The 14,546-nt window shown below is 41.0% G+C and overlaps 2 protein-coding genes across 2 annotated transcripts; one reads left to right on the plus strand and one right to left on the minus strand.

Annotated features, from left to right (window-relative positions):
• The first annotated feature begins 11 nt into the window (after positions 1–11).
• LOC136436640 (rab proteins geranylgeranyltransferase component A 2-like) lies at positions 12–7,788 on the plus strand. The gene is made up of 17 exons (XM_066430799.1): positions 12–106; positions 500–566; positions 889–961; positions 1,470–1,609; positions 1,814–2,348; positions 2,620–2,736; positions 3,254–3,374; positions 3,713–3,828; positions 4,076–4,182; positions 4,426–4,503; positions 4,605–4,649; positions 5,018–5,080; positions 5,469–5,529; positions 5,772–5,868; positions 6,021–6,110; positions 6,331–6,500; positions 6,714–7,788. The coding sequence occupies exons 1-17, from the start codon at positions 58–60 to the stop codon at positions 7,092–7,094; spliced, it is 2,310 nt and encodes a 769-aa protein (XP_066286896.1). The 5' UTR covers positions 12–57; the 3' UTR covers positions 7,095–7,788.
• A 58-nt stretch (positions 7,789–7,846) lies between these two features.
• On the minus strand, positions 7,847–14,538 carry LOC136436645 (V-type proton ATPase 16 kDa proteolipid subunit c-like). The gene is made up of 4 exons (XM_066430804.1): positions 14,342–14,538; positions 11,672–11,861; positions 10,207–10,331; positions 7,847–9,891 (listed from the first exon to the last, which is right to left on the minus strand). The coding sequence occupies exons 1-4, from the start codon at positions 14,415–14,417 to the stop codon at positions 9,806–9,808; spliced, it is 477 nt and encodes a 158-aa protein (XP_066286901.1). The 5' UTR covers positions 14,418–14,538; the 3' UTR covers positions 7,847–9,805.
• Between the last annotated feature and the right edge of the window lie 8 nt (positions 14,539–14,546).

Here is a 14,546-nt window from a genome sequence, read left to right on the forward strand (position 1 = left end):
ATTAAATACAATCCACTCACCCCCGCATTAAGATGTCACTTTGAAAAACCCACCATCATGGCGGACGAGCTGCCTACAGAATTTGATGCGATTGTTTTGGGCACTGGTAAGCCGTAGATTTATGACTACTTCCCCTAATATTGAAAGCAAAAGTAGAAGAAATAGCGTGGAATCCGAAGCACCACGTACAATGGCCGATTTTACTTATTTTTGCGTTTTTTTAAATATGAAACGCCAGTCCTGTTCCTTGCACTTCATAGTGGAGCCTCCCCAAAGCCACAAAATTTTGCTTGTGGGATTTTAATTAAAGTTACAGAAAATTGTTGTGTTCTAGATCTGTTTATATGATGTTACTACTACGTTATACTACTACTAGTTAGTTGTATACTTGCATCTTGATGATGATATCATAATCGGCTCTGACATCTGTTTAAATGGTGTGAATATTTCTCCTATAAATTTGAATGCAATTTTGTATTTCTGATGATTTTGTTTTCAGGGATGGCCGAGTCCATCTTGGCTGCTGCCCTGGCCCGCTGTGGACAGAAAGTACTGCATTTAGACAGGTGAGTTGACATACTGTAATCCATTTGATATTGCAGGTGGTAATTTTAGCGGTTGGGGCGTAAGTAAACTAAATGAATTTTTTGCGTTCCACCAGATCTTTGCCTGTCACTGCATCACTGTGACATCATCGAGATCCATCGTATAGCTGGGATCATAAAACCATAGAAATTAATGTTATATAATTAACAGTGCTAAAGAGAATCAGTTAAAGCAGGGCTTACAAACAAGCAAAATCATGGAAAGAGCTATGAAATGAAATAGTTACATCTATCTTTTTCTGATATGCATTAAGAATGTTTGTTTTTATTTGTTGCGTTGCAGAAATGATTACTACAGTGGGGACTGGGCCACGTTCAACTGGGACGGGCTGCAGCGCTGGATCACCAGACAGACCGTGGGTTCCATGGTTACACACTATAACCCTGACCTTGGCCCTTTGACATAGTGCTCCTTTCATTGATATTTCATATCCAGACTGTTCATGATACTGATAGTCATGCACAGGCTATCGTATGTATAAGTACTGATACGGTGACGCCTCAATTTATGATGTAGAGAACTTTAGGGTATAACTGTAGAATTTTCATCAACTCCAGCTGTTTATTTGTTGGTAAAATGGTTGTAGGGAAGAAGTGATGAAGATTTTCACTGTATTTGTGTCAGTTCATCGTTCATGCGAGGACCTCCTTGGTCCATGGGTAGATTTTCAACTTTTTACTGTCTTCTTTTTATGCCACTATTTGTTTACATGTTGTATGTACATTGTATCAAATCTTCAGAATACTGGATAGCCCGTCCAGCTTTGTGTGTGTATGTTACTTTTGTTCGGGTATAGTACCACAACATGGTAATGTGTATATGTTACATTGGATTAATGCAGTCTGACCTCTGTTCCTTTCCAGCATCCAGCTGTTCAAGCAATGAATGAAGCAGAAGGGACCAAACCTGTGGAATGTTCCAAGTTGGAGGAGGGGGAGTCAGCTTTATCAGTCCCTCAGCAGGCAAACACCATATCCAGCTTAGAGATGTTTACTTATGTCAGGTAAGGACAATTTTGCAACAACTTTTCTCATAGAGAGGAGAGAGAGGAGGGATCCCATTGTATTGCAATGATATAAGTCTTTTAGTTTGACATTCATTGTTGGCTCATAGATTAGTTGATGTCCACTAGATATACAGTATATAATCATTTTAGACTAGCATATCAGGTAGTATTATGTGTTCCTTTTTTTACCACCTCTTCTAGAGAAAAAGCGGAAGAACCCCCATCTGAAGAGAAAGAAGTTCAAGAGAAGTCAGAAACAGTGACTGACAAAGAAGAGGGACAGACAACAGCAGCAGAGGAAACCCAGCAGCAGATTCATACTACAGAAGATTCAGAACAAGCCACAGGTGAGGGTGAATCACCAGCTGAAGCTACAGTTGAAACTGTGGCTGAAGAAAATGAATGTGGTGATAAAAGTGATGCCATGTGTGAAGAAGAGAATCAAGACAGCCCAGAAGAAAAGAAACAAGACAGCCCAGAAGAAAAGAAACAAGACAGCCCAGAAGAAAAGAAACAAGACAGCCCAGAAGAAAAGAAACAAGACAGCCTGGAGGAAGAGAAGCAAGATAGTGAAGAAAAGGAGAAACATGACAGCCCAGCACCAAGTAGTAGCGGTACACAACAGAAAGAAGTGCAAGAAAAATCAGCTCCTCCTAAGAAAATGGAACCTAAGAAATGGACCATGGATGACATTCACAAGGAGTGGAGGAGGTTCAACATCGACCTCTCTCCTAAGGTCAGTAGATTGACAGCAGTTTTGTGTGAAGGACAGGAAATTTTGTTTAAGTACCCAAGCCATTTTCCCTACCTACAAGTATCTCAGTCTGAAGAAGTCGATGCTGTTGTTGTGCATAGCTTCATGACTTAAAGGAGGTGAGGTGAAGACTGAAATTTTTGGTTCTCTAAGGCATGCTATTCTACAACAAACGTAACCATTAAGCAGAGCTTGGTTTCCCTCATTTCCCTTCTTCCCATACATTTAAAACTTGTCATTTGTTGCCCCTCAGATGTTGTTTGGGCGAGGTTCCCTGGTGGAGCTGCTCATCACCTCCAACATCAGCCGGTACTGTGAGTTCAAGGCTGTCAGCAGGATCCTAACTCTGCTGAATGGCAAACTGGAACAGGTGAGACTAAACATGGCAAGGTGGTCTTGTGGTTAGGGTTGTTGATGTAGAATCTGAAGGTTCTGGTAGGTTCGAATCCCTGGCAGGTCCCAGTGTTGTGCCCTCGGGAAAGGTCCATTGCACCCATTTCCTCACTTGACAGGTGAAAATGAGTACCTGGCTTTGGTTAGGGATGTCCTCTTGGGTGGGACATAAAGCGGAGGTCTACTGTTTTAGGAGGGCCACACCTCAAGCATGTAGAAGTTCCTACCACACTTATTGAAAAAAGTAGGGGCTCATCCTGGACTGGGTGGATCAAACCTTACAGCCTAGTCTCCGGTTGACATCTTGGAAAGGTCATAGGCACCTGTTAGGTCGATCCTTCCACAAATGTGGTAAATCTCATTAAATAAAAAAGGAAGTAGATGTAGAACAGCTGCACTTGTGAAAGATTGATTCAGAAACAAGTGTTGATTGTTTTGGTCTCAGCTTGTGAAGTGTCAACAGACAAGCCATCTGTTTGCTTGGTTTTCCTCAGGTGCCCTGTTCGAGAGCGGATGTGTTCAGCAGCAAGTTTGTGACCGTGCTGGAGAAACGGATGCTGATGAAGTTCCTGACCTTCTGTGTGGAGTATGAGCAACATCCGGAGGACTATCAGGGTAGAAACTTTTTTGTTTGTTTGTTCTCAGGTTTGAAAAAAAAATGAGGGTGAGTCTGTTCTTTGGTGCATACAGTTGCAGGGACAGCATATAGTTAGACACAAGTTTTCCTTCCAACCATCCTCTATGATTGTTAGACATACCATCCTCTTCCGCCGCTCCAACTGCTATCTTGTAACAAGCAAGGGCCTTGGCCACACTACTACATGTATCTGTCCTTCTAGCAGTGTTACCATGGGTCAGCCATCAGCCAATGAATTTGCCACTAATGGTAACTTTCCTCCTAACAACAGTGGTGTCTGAAGTGTTGGTTATGACCCTGTTTCTCCATACCCCAGGTTGGGAGGAGAAGCCGTTCTCCGAGTACCTGCAGTCCAGACAGCTGACTCCAAACCTGCAGCACTTCATCTTCCATGCCATCGCCATGGCAACAAGAGATGCCACAACTCTGAAGGTACACCTTCATGTGCAACTGTCCAATACTCTTAAACAAAGTACAGTAAATTCTGAGAAAATAACACCACTGCGAACATTTAAAGATTTACAGTAATATACCATAGAGCAACAGGTTAGCACATGGAAGGGGCCCATAGTTTTTCCTTTTAGTGGGTATGAGGTGAAAAAAAGCTGTGAAAAAAAGCTGTGAATATGAATGTTTTTTTCCTTTCATAGACTTGAATGTGTGTCCTGTTTTTCTGCAGGGTTTGAAGTCCACTCAGAGATTTTTGCGGTCCCTTGGTCGCTATGGTAACACACCGTTCCTGTGGCCCCTATATGGACCAGGAGAGCTGCCTCAGTGTTTCTGCAGGTCAACATTTAACCTTCAACCTTTAAACCATTTTGTACTAGCCGTTGATCTCTAAGCAGTTGTTGAAAGGTCCTATCCTTACCAATGAATGATGGCATCTCAGAAAAACAAGACCACCAGTTAATATCACACTTAGCCGTCTTAACATCTGCTTTGAGATTGAAAAGGGTCTATAGTATTTAGCTTGTTGGGCAGCATTTGTTGTATGTGAGTCAAACCAAGCTATACTACATCCCTCTACAGAATGTGTGCTGTATTTGCTGGTATCTACTGTCTACGACGAGCTGCCAGGGAATTGATCATCGACAAGGACAGTAGCAAGTAAGAAATCTGTTTATTGTTCCTCTCTGCTAAAGTTCCAGTGAAAATTTTTGTAGTTCCTTGCAGAAACATGTTTTCAATTTTGTTTTACTCTTCGTTAGGTGTAAGGGCATTGTCTGCACAGAAGGACAAAGGATCAGCTGTAGGTGAGTCTACTACCATCAGATATATATTCTCACCAATGCTGAATTCAACCTTCAATGGACTAGCAAGTTGAGATCAAACCTTTCTACTGCAAATACTGGTACATGTAGGTTACATTGAAAGAATATCTCAGAAGGGAAAATGATAAATGTAATCAAACATGCAAAATGATTCCATGCAAATTCAACTTTTTTGCTATATAAACCCTTGGATGAATAATCCACTATGGTAGTTAGTAAACACAAGTACATGTGTGATCAGTGTCAAAGTTGTCTATTTATGTGTTCATCAATCTTGGAAACATATTTCCATTCAGCAAAGTAGGGCTGATTTCCAGGGTTTTACAGCTGGAGATTTTGTATCCTTTCAGGTGGATGGTGATGCAAGGCAGTTATGTGCCTCACATGTGCAGAAAACCTGATCCTCCTGTGGGGTGAGTCACAGTTCCTCATGCAAACACTACAGTAGTATTGACCATAGTTTGTATTCCAGTGCATATCATATATTAAAGTGATAAAGCTGTACAAACAGTATTCAGTGGATGCCATTAGTAGGCTTAGTCATTTTGGCTTCTTTCCAGAAAAACAATTTTTATTGTTGAGCTGTTATTTGTCCATCTGTGATGTTCTTGGTCAGAAAAAACAAACATCTGAACTATCTAAGCATTGTAATAACTCTTCAGCATTACACACCAGTCTCGCAGACATGCTTCAGTGGCTGGTCTTATTACATGGAACAAACTGTCACATCTAACCTTTTCACATCTACACGAAACTCCCACAATTTTAATATAGAGGCACTGTCTGCCTTTTGTTTCTCAGGTCTGTATCCAGAGGCATCTTCTTTACAGACAGGTCCATGAAGGCGTCAGAGAATGAGCAGGTACTGAACACATTTGTGGAGTTACAAAACATAATATGTTTCATACATGTTTTCTTGAATGTTATCTAACTGGACAGGGTATTAATAGTGTAAAATGCATCTCCTTCTTGCAATACCCCAATCCAAATTAAAAATTATGTACATATATTGTACAAAAACTTTGAGTGTACGAATGTAATAAGAATATCTTTTCGGTCAGTTTTGGATCAAATGTCTTGAACAACATTTGTTGTTCGTCTCAGATCACCCTGCTGTCCATCCCACCTGCAGAAGGCTGTAACTTCCCAGTAAGAGCTGTGGAACTGGGGAATGGGGCGTCGGCCTGTCCTAAGGGCATGTGTAAGTACATGGTACATCGAACTCTGCACGGGAGTGTGTGTGCATGTGTGTGTGCATGTGTGTGTGTGTGCATGTGAGTAAAATGAAAATTTGGTAGTCTAAAAATCCTATTTTCTGTACAAACTGTTAAACACTGCTTACATCTCCCACAGTTATCGTTCACCTGACAAGTCAAGGCACTGGTTCTGCCAAAGCCGACCTACAGCCAGCAGCCGAGCAGCTGTTCCAGCCACTGAATACTGGTAGGTTTACGTACTTCTTAAATCTTTAAGGATCTGGCTTGAACCTTGATTTAAGTATTAAAACTTGAGTTATCCACTTGGATTAGACCATGGTTTTCCACTTGAAACAAAAACTAACTGCCCTGGTATGCTAAGCAGCCTTCGTTTCAAGCACTGTGTGAAGTATGTAGAGTAGACATTTCATGATGGTAACACTGTTTGGTTTTTTATGTCCACGCAGAAGATACAGACACAGAGTCAGAGAAACCCAAAGTGCTGTGGTGTGTTTACTTCAGCCAGCTGGACACCACTGACTGTGATCCCAGCAGCCTCTACACAGGACTGCCTGAGAACATTGTGGTCACGTCTGGGCCAGGGGTGGACCTGGGCTATGAGTACGCAGTACAGCAGGTAGAAACAATGTCTATTTTTAACTATTGTCAATAAAGTGTGTGTTGTTAGAGAAAATTAAAAAGAATGCATTACAATCGGTAGCGCTACATTTTTAGGAGATTAGTTATCCCCCTTACCTTCTTTGTTGTGCAGGAATACTGTTTAGCTGTTTATTATGCTAACATCCAATATGAATGAGCATCTATGTTTATTTCCATTGTTTGTGATTAGGCGAGAAGCCTGTTCGAGCAGATGTGTCCAGGAGAAGAGTTTCTCCCCGCGGCCCCCAACCCGGAGGACATCATCTACGAGGACGATGACGGCTACAAGTCCGGCGAGGCGCCGAGCAGCTCCGACAACTCCGAGGAAAACGGGAACGACAGCGAGTGGAAACCCGACCAGGAGAAGTTGGACGAAGGAGTCGCGGGTGCTAGTAACCAAGTATCCCAGGATGCAGCAGGAGGGGAGGCTCAGGGTGGGGATGAGGTGCTACCAGCAGGAGGGGGGGAGGGGCTACCAGGGGGAGGGGGGGAGGATGTCCCCCAGGGTGGGGAGGGTACAGGCGATACACAGGCAGAACCAAAGGATACAGAAGAGCAGGCTGAAACGTAAGATTGGAAGGACAGATGCTATTTAGTCCAAGGTAAAATTATGGTGGATCCATGATGTCATTTCCAACCTGATTAATTGGTGTTACTTTGAGAAAGATATGATTGTCTAAAGGAAAGAGGAATAGGAGTCCCAAAATAAAATTTTGTTCCTTCCCCCTTTAAAAATCTGCAGGACGGCACTTCAAAATCCTCTCTATGCTTGCACTGTTGAACAATACAAACAATGCAATACTGTGTATTCCAAGTAAGCCATGGTGCATACTACATGTAGCTTCTTATACAGCAGTAAAGGTATGTAATGAAAGAGATAATATTGTAGACTTTGACTTGCCATGAATAAGATTAGATTGATATTTATTTCACCAGAAGCTTGTTTGATGGTTTAACAAGATGGGTATCTTGAAACTGAATATAATTTAAATGCTGTTTTCATCTTTGCTGTAAATGTTGTTTATTTGTTTACTTCCTTACCAAATACAAGCTGGTCAAGGCTGAAATACAACAGCAGATATTTCCTTGTTCTACATTTCTTGGGCCTGCAATAGACATTAATCATAACAGAAGACTCTCTCATGCTTTGAATACAGATGAGTTATGAGCTAAACTCTTTAATGTTGTTAGTCACAGATAATGACAGCATCAATGTTAGAAATATGCACCAAGACTATCATTTATTAAATATCATCATACTACCATATCGGTTTCCTAACCTCTTTTCTTAAAAACGTGTTGAAGAAAAACACAGACACAGCATTTTTACACATAACACATTTATTGGCTGCTTGGTACAGGAGGCCTGACAGGAGACATGACAGATTTTTACAGAGCCGTTTGAGAGATGTTTACTGCTACCATAACTCCTTAGCCTTGTGGTTCACCCAACTAGATGTAAGAGTTTGTCAAATTTGTCCCAAATATCTAACAGCAAAAGCTGCTATGAAGCATATTTTTGTATGGAGCAGCATGTGACTGTATAATCACATTATAAGAGAGACTGCTGGCCAAGCTGGTACTGGCATGGTTATTTGTATCTTGCTATGAACAGCAAATATACAGTTTACACAGAGCGATTGGCAAAGTAGTTCCCTCCCATGTCACACTGTGGTGAGCGTATATCATCTGTAGCATATATACATCCTAAGTTTATCATAAATCTTCTATTCTGTGACGTCATCCCTTGAAATTTGTTCTTAGATTATGCTACAGGCTACAGCTATCATTGCAGTTCACATGGACACGTGCAGACCACTACGAACACTGCCACGGCATGCTCTGATGTTACACATTTACAGAGTTCTCTTTATCTGTTCCTACTACCTTTTTTTTACCTACACTATTTCTTCACAATATTTTCCTGACATCAAGTCTAAATCCCACTTACTACCTTGGCATTACCTCACAGATTTAAGAGAAACAATATATTGTACCCAATAAGTTTGCGTTTGCTTTAAAACAGAGGTAGGACCTGCAAATTATTCTCCCAGTGCAAGTCGAGCCAATGTTATTTGCAAACACTGAACTTCCCAAGTAACTACCAATCTACCCCACCAAACATTATATACTATATCCATGATAAATACATCTGTGACATCGATCAAAGTGTCTCATCTAATTTGTTTCCTTTTGGAGACTCGAAATTACCCTTTTCATTGAGACAAAAACATTTTCCTTATGATAACTACTCCTCTCTGGCTCTTGTACACAATTTTTCACAGATACTTAAAATAATTCACCCACTTCCAGTTTTGTGCAGCTTCGACTTCACTAATAACTGTTTTACAGATTTACCTTCAGTACAAAACGAAAAATTCATACCACTGTTTACAATGCTTCACTCTATCTACTGTCGCCCATGACATGAGGCTTACGTAAGAGATCTGGGATCACCAGGATATAGAGGAGGCCAACATCTGGAGACAATGGGTGGCCAACTGGGCCTGACTTTTCATTTTTCATAGACTTCTATCCTTCAACTTCAAGTGGCCTTCATCTTTCAACTCTTTCTTTCTTTGTGCATCATGACTTCAAGTTGTATTAATTGAGGAAGACTGTTATATTCAAGCAGTTTGGAATGCTTCCTACGACAATGTCACCTTACTCTCCCTAGTTAATGGTTTTAAAGGGACCTTTGCATTTTTGCTCTGCAGAAGGATTTTGATAGTTCTTACCACCAGTTAAAAATCCTGCTTCAGAATGAAGTTTACCAGCACATGTTTGGATTATCATTCATTTCCTCCACAGCGGACTAGCAGCTTTAGATACAAGGGTCAAGTGGAATGTTCTTAAAACTTGCAGAAGCATTGAGGATGGTGGATAATAAGAAAGGACTGTCATGGACAGACCTTACCTTAGTGCACAGATCTACTATTACTATAGGGTGTCTCTTCAGTCCTGCTTTCACTGTTCCCCCTGGTATACCTATGATATGAAGAGTTGTAAATGCAAAAAATGTCCAAGCCAAGGTGGCAACTCGATCAATATTATAATGGTTTTTATATTTTCACCTGATTGATTCCGAAAATAGCAGTTGAATGATTTTCTCAATGAGACAAGGAAGTTTTTATGGACCCCAATTTTGTTCGTTTTATTTGTTTGTTTGTTTGTTTGATGGCTTGAACCCAAGCTGTCAGTTGGCCCACCCATTGCCCTGCCTAGTCCAGGTCTGAGTTAAGTAGAGGTTGGCAGAGTTCCTGAGGAATGCCAGGGAAGCGCTTACGACTTCTTGGTGGAGAGAATGAGAGCCACGATCAGCCCATACAGACCCAGCACCTCTGCAAAAATCAGAATCAGGACCATACCTGCGAAAACACAATGTTTGAACTTGGGTTAAAACAAAACGCTTACAGCATTTCTTAAACCTACAGCAAGAAATAGGAAATGTTTGTAACCATTGCTACTATCATTGAGGTGTACCTCCTTCATGGTACAGATTGTCTGACACATGAGGGAAGAAAGAAGCCAAGCTATTTTGCTAGTGTCCAATTTATAATGTTTCCTACATTCCAGCTGAAAATGTTTTGCATAAAGGCTACAATCACTCAAACTTTCACATGAGCACATCTACCTTGACGTGTCTTGCAAAATATTGCTTTTATGTGTTACCCTAAACTTACCGACAAATAGCCGAGGCTGCTGGGCAGTTCCTCGCACGCCTGCATCACCCACGATCCCCACGGCAAAGCCAGCAGCAAGTCCGCTCAAGCCCACGCTCAAGCCCGCTCCCAGGTGTAGGAAGCTCCTATAAGGTGGGGAACAACGTACAATTATGTCAGCAATACGGAAAATACACTACAGTACATTACAGCACATGTAATCAACATGTAGAATACAGACTTTTTCAGTCAGAAATAGTGAAATACATGTACACATGACCAGAGTAATGGACTACAAAAAAGCACAACATATTACAATGTAATTAGCAATAAAATCGCAGACTATGCAGCACTGCATAATTAACAATTGAAGATTTTGTATACTAGATTCTTTGGTTAAACAACCATTTACAATGAATGAATTTAGAAGCAGCCAATGTCCATTTTAACTCCATTATATATACATGTGACCACGCTGTATTACTGATGCTGCTTCCACAGTATGATAACTTAATTCTTCTGGTGAGCAACCCAGCGTGCCACATCAGATATTCTGCACCAGTAATGAAGCAGGACCCTTTATGAATTGATGAAAGAATGTGGGCGTCATTCCCAAAGGGAAATGTCCTGAGTGAAATGTGTAATGCTAATCACCACTGTTCATCAGAGCATGCCTTTCATGTAACCTTGAAGCAAATTGTGATCATTGAGCAAAGCATATTCCATTTCAAAGGAGACAGACTCCTGTAGTAAACATAGAAATTGCAAGACAGCAATGTAAACTACACTCCTATGTATATAACACCAATATCTAACCCCCACTATTACTGATGGTATACTAACTTATCTGGAAAAATGTCATAACCTCTGTGCTCTTCTAACAAATATTGGAAAACTTGTACTCTTGCAAAATAATGTTATTTCCCTTACTAATTCAAGTAAAAAAAATTGCAATGGAGAATGAACGAATTAAAAAAGAGCTACCAGTCAAGGATCTGTCTAATCCATTATGAGCCTCTGTACACTAGCTATTGATTAAGGCATTAGCACCAAACCATGACGTCAATACAATTTGTCATAGATTCAATATGCACTGTAGGATAAATAGTGTTTCCTCTGACACATGCTCTTTGATTAACATTCTTTGTACATCTCTCAGCAACTCTTAAGGGCAAAAGTTTACCTAGAGTATTTTGACATTGGAAGTGATCGTCACATGTTGTTTAAGCATTAATGTTGTCCATGATGCTGCCAGTCAAACTGCCATTAAATTGGCTTGAATTTTAAGTTCATTCCATTTTTCAAATCCCACTCGCCCAAAATTCAATTTGTCCATCTTCATCTCTGAGTTGTGTAAGTATCCGTGTTGCCCATTTTGCTGGTAATCAGAACAGCAACTACCAAACTGACATAAGTTTATTAGGTTGTCCAAATCCAAATTGACCAGAGTTGTTCAGTACATCGTACTACATGATCTGATCTTCACCTGTATGTTGTGTAGGCGTCCGTGTTGTCCATGTTGCTGCCGATCAGTACAGCGACCACCAGACCATAGATGGCGATGATACCCGCCATGACCACGGGAAGGATGGACTTCATGATGAGCTCCGGCCGCATCACACTCATCGCTGCGATGCCCATTCCGCTCTTGGCCGTGCCGTAAGCAGCACCGAATGCTATAGGTCAACATGGAAAAACGGATGAGTTTTTACATTTGTATAATCTGTATTAATTACTTAGTAGCTGGCATCACATGGTCTGAAAGCCAGAGTTGTTTATCTTGTGTCTACTCCAACCATTGCTTATCATTTGAAACAGTGTCTAGTTATGACATCAAATGACCTGTCATACTGTACTTATTCCCTGCATATTTGTACTGTAATCTATCAAATACAGATGCCCTTTCCACTTTTCATGACAACTAGTTTCATCCTAAAGAATTCATTCTAGTATAGGCATGCTACGCCTTTCCTTCTTACCACAGCTTGATGAAAAAATCCTGAATCTACCCTGTATCTAAAAAGTTAACAAGTAAATGACATCTTAAAATTTCAATTACATTTACCTTCAAGCTCAAGTTGATTTTCCTTTTCTTTGCCTTGCTGAACAATGAAAAGCCAACATTTCATCATCCAGTGACTTTTACTCCATATCATGTTTATGAAATGTTTTCTTGCTTGCCTTGTCATTGTTTACTTCTAGGTTACTTATTGACAAAGTGGCACATGACCAGTAGATAACAATACCCTTTATGGCAGAGTGTCATGAAGCATGTGATTATTTTGTAATCCAATATACCAATGTGTCTACCTAATTTGGACATCTTGTCTTAAAATTTGCAATATGCATTATTCTATATGCTCATATCTGCAATTTTAGTCTTTTCATATCCTGTAAGTGTAACAAGTGTGCAACATAACCACTCATAAATAAATAAGATGTAAAATTAAGTTCCAGAAATAAATGATTCCTTTGATTTTATCTATAAGTATAAAGTTTCTTGAATAAATTTTGAAAATGGCGTTTTCTACATAGTCCAACGAAAAAATCAGGAGAATCGTGCTCTTTGACAGTTCCTCTGACCTCTCTATTGAAGTGATACATAATTTCGCAAGGGCACCTGAACAGATGGGATATCCCTTGATGAGGGTCTGCATGCCCTTTTTCGTGAAGCGTTACGAGGGATTTTAATTCACCGTTAATCGTTACCGGCCGCCCTGAATTTACCGTTAAGCGTTATCGGTATATTAATCGTGAAGCGTTACTGGTCGTTTTAATTCCTCGTTAAGCGTTATTTGTCATCCTGAATTCAACGTTAAGCGTTATTGAGTAATTCCTCGTTACGCAGGAAAAAGCATTTCAGTGGGTCAAGATTTCAAAATTTTCTCCAGGGAGCACACGGCTCCGGCGAAAATATGTCGGTAGGGCGCCCCCCACAACATTTTAAGCTGAAACACTTTTATGTATCAATCTACTAGCAAAGTTTTCGCCTCAAAATTCAGGAAATTAAGCGTTTCGCGGTTCAATATTTTAAAATTTTCCCCGGGTTCATGCCGGGCCTCCGTCGAAAAATATTGTCAGGGGGGCGTCGACCCCCAAAACTCAAGCTGAAACTTTTCTGTATTTTTCACAAACAGAGATATCATTAAACTTAACTTACATTACCAGTAATATTTGCCCATCGACATGCAAGAAATTGCGTTTCAGGGTGTCAAGAATTTTCCCCGGCAGCATGTCCCAGCTCCGGCGAGGTCTGGAGGGCGTGACGCCCCTCAAAAATCAACCTGAAACTCTTCTGTATTTTTTTTTTCAAATAGAGATGTCATAAAAGTTAGCTTACTCTTCAGCAACCCCCCCCCCCCTCAGAATGCAGGAAATAGCGTTTCAGAGGGTCAAGATTTCAAAATTTTCGTCGCGCCTTCGGCGCTTGTCATCGTGATCATGAAATTTCCTGTCGCCGCCGAATTTAAAGGGTTCGGAGCAGGCATGCGAGAATGGCATAGCGTAATAGGTCTCTTGCCACAAGATAAGACTAGTGGCAAAAAACCGTCGTCTTCAGGGGTATCTCATGTTCTAAAAATGCTGAATTTACCGTTAAGCGTTATCGGCCGGCCTGAATTTACCGTTAAGCGTTATCGGCTGGCCTGAATTTACCGTTAAGCGTTGCCAGGACCCCCCCATGCAGACCCTCCTTGATACCCACCGCACGACTCGGGTGTTGCATAATTTATCCCATTCAAAGAATGGATCTAAAAAAATGTAATACGTGGGCAAGAAGCAGGAACTATACTGTTATAGATGATCGAATAAAGGAAACATGTCATCATACATAGGCGCAAAGGCATGGACGCTCTTACCTGGCCTCTGGCACCCGCCCATATCCGTCATCAATTTGGGGCACCTTAAATTTTTATAAACTCGCTTCTTCAGCGCACCAAAAAGCTTCATAAACATACTACAAATTTCATTGTTCCCTGCAATCTAAATTCAGTCCTAAAGGGCATAGAATTATGGTCCTAAAATGACTTAAAGACATCAACTGTTTCTTTTTTTATGGTTTGCCAGGCTGAGCCCAACCCGGCTCGTCATCATGTCCATGCGATTTTGTTCATGCGTTAATCGTCACAAATTTTCTCAGGAAAAAAATCATCCTTACCGCTGAAAACGATGGCTGAGGTGGCTCCCATCACGCCAAAGAAGTGCACGTACTCTGGTGGGCCGTCAGACGACATTGTGATGATTTTGTTCGGTGTTTTTGGCTGAGAAAATCGGTGGAAACTCGGACACTAGCCTCTTCTTTCGGGCGCTGGCAGACAAGATGGAGGTAAGATGGCGGTCATGTGATACTGGCGTAAGGTACT

Source organism: Branchiostoma lanceolatum, chromosome 6, assembly GCF_035083965.1.
Source record: "Branchiostoma lanceolatum isolate klBraLanc5 chromosome 6, klBraLanc5.hap2, whole genome shotgun sequence".
Classification (NCBI taxonomy): domain Eukaryota; kingdom Metazoa; phylum Chordata; class Leptocardii; order Amphioxiformes; family Branchiostomatidae; genus Branchiostoma; species Branchiostoma lanceolatum.

What these genes read in the sequence shown, in the direction of transcription:
- LOC136436640 (XM_066430799.1), top strand. Translation starts at nt 58, where the DNA reads ATGGCGGACGAGCTGCCTACAGAATTTGATGCGATTGTTTTGGGCACT. An exon ending in GCTGGATCACCAGACAGACC is followed by an intron (nt 962 to 1,469) that starts GTGGGTTCCATG and finishes GTTCCTTTCCAG; the next exon opens with CATCCAGCTGTTCAAGCAAT. An exon ending in AAACCTGATCCTCCTGTGGG is followed by an intron (nt 5,081 to 5,468) that starts GTGAGTCACAGT and finishes TTTGTTTCTCAG; the next exon opens with GTCTGTATCCAGAGGCATCT.
- LOC136436645 (XM_066430804.1), bottom strand. Translation starts at nt 14,417, where the DNA reads ATGTCGTCTGACGGCCCACCAGAGTACGTGCACTTCTTTGGCGTGATG. An exon ending in CTCAGCCATCGTTTTCAGCG is followed by an intron (nt 11,862 to 14,341) that starts GTAAGGATGATT and finishes GTTGACCTATAG; the next exon opens with CATTCGGTGCTGCTTACGGC. An exon ending in GCAGCCTCGGCTATTTGTCG is followed by an intron (nt 9,892 to 10,206) that starts GTAAGTTTAGGG and finishes GTGTTTTCGCAG; the next exon opens with GTATGGTCCTGATTCTGATT.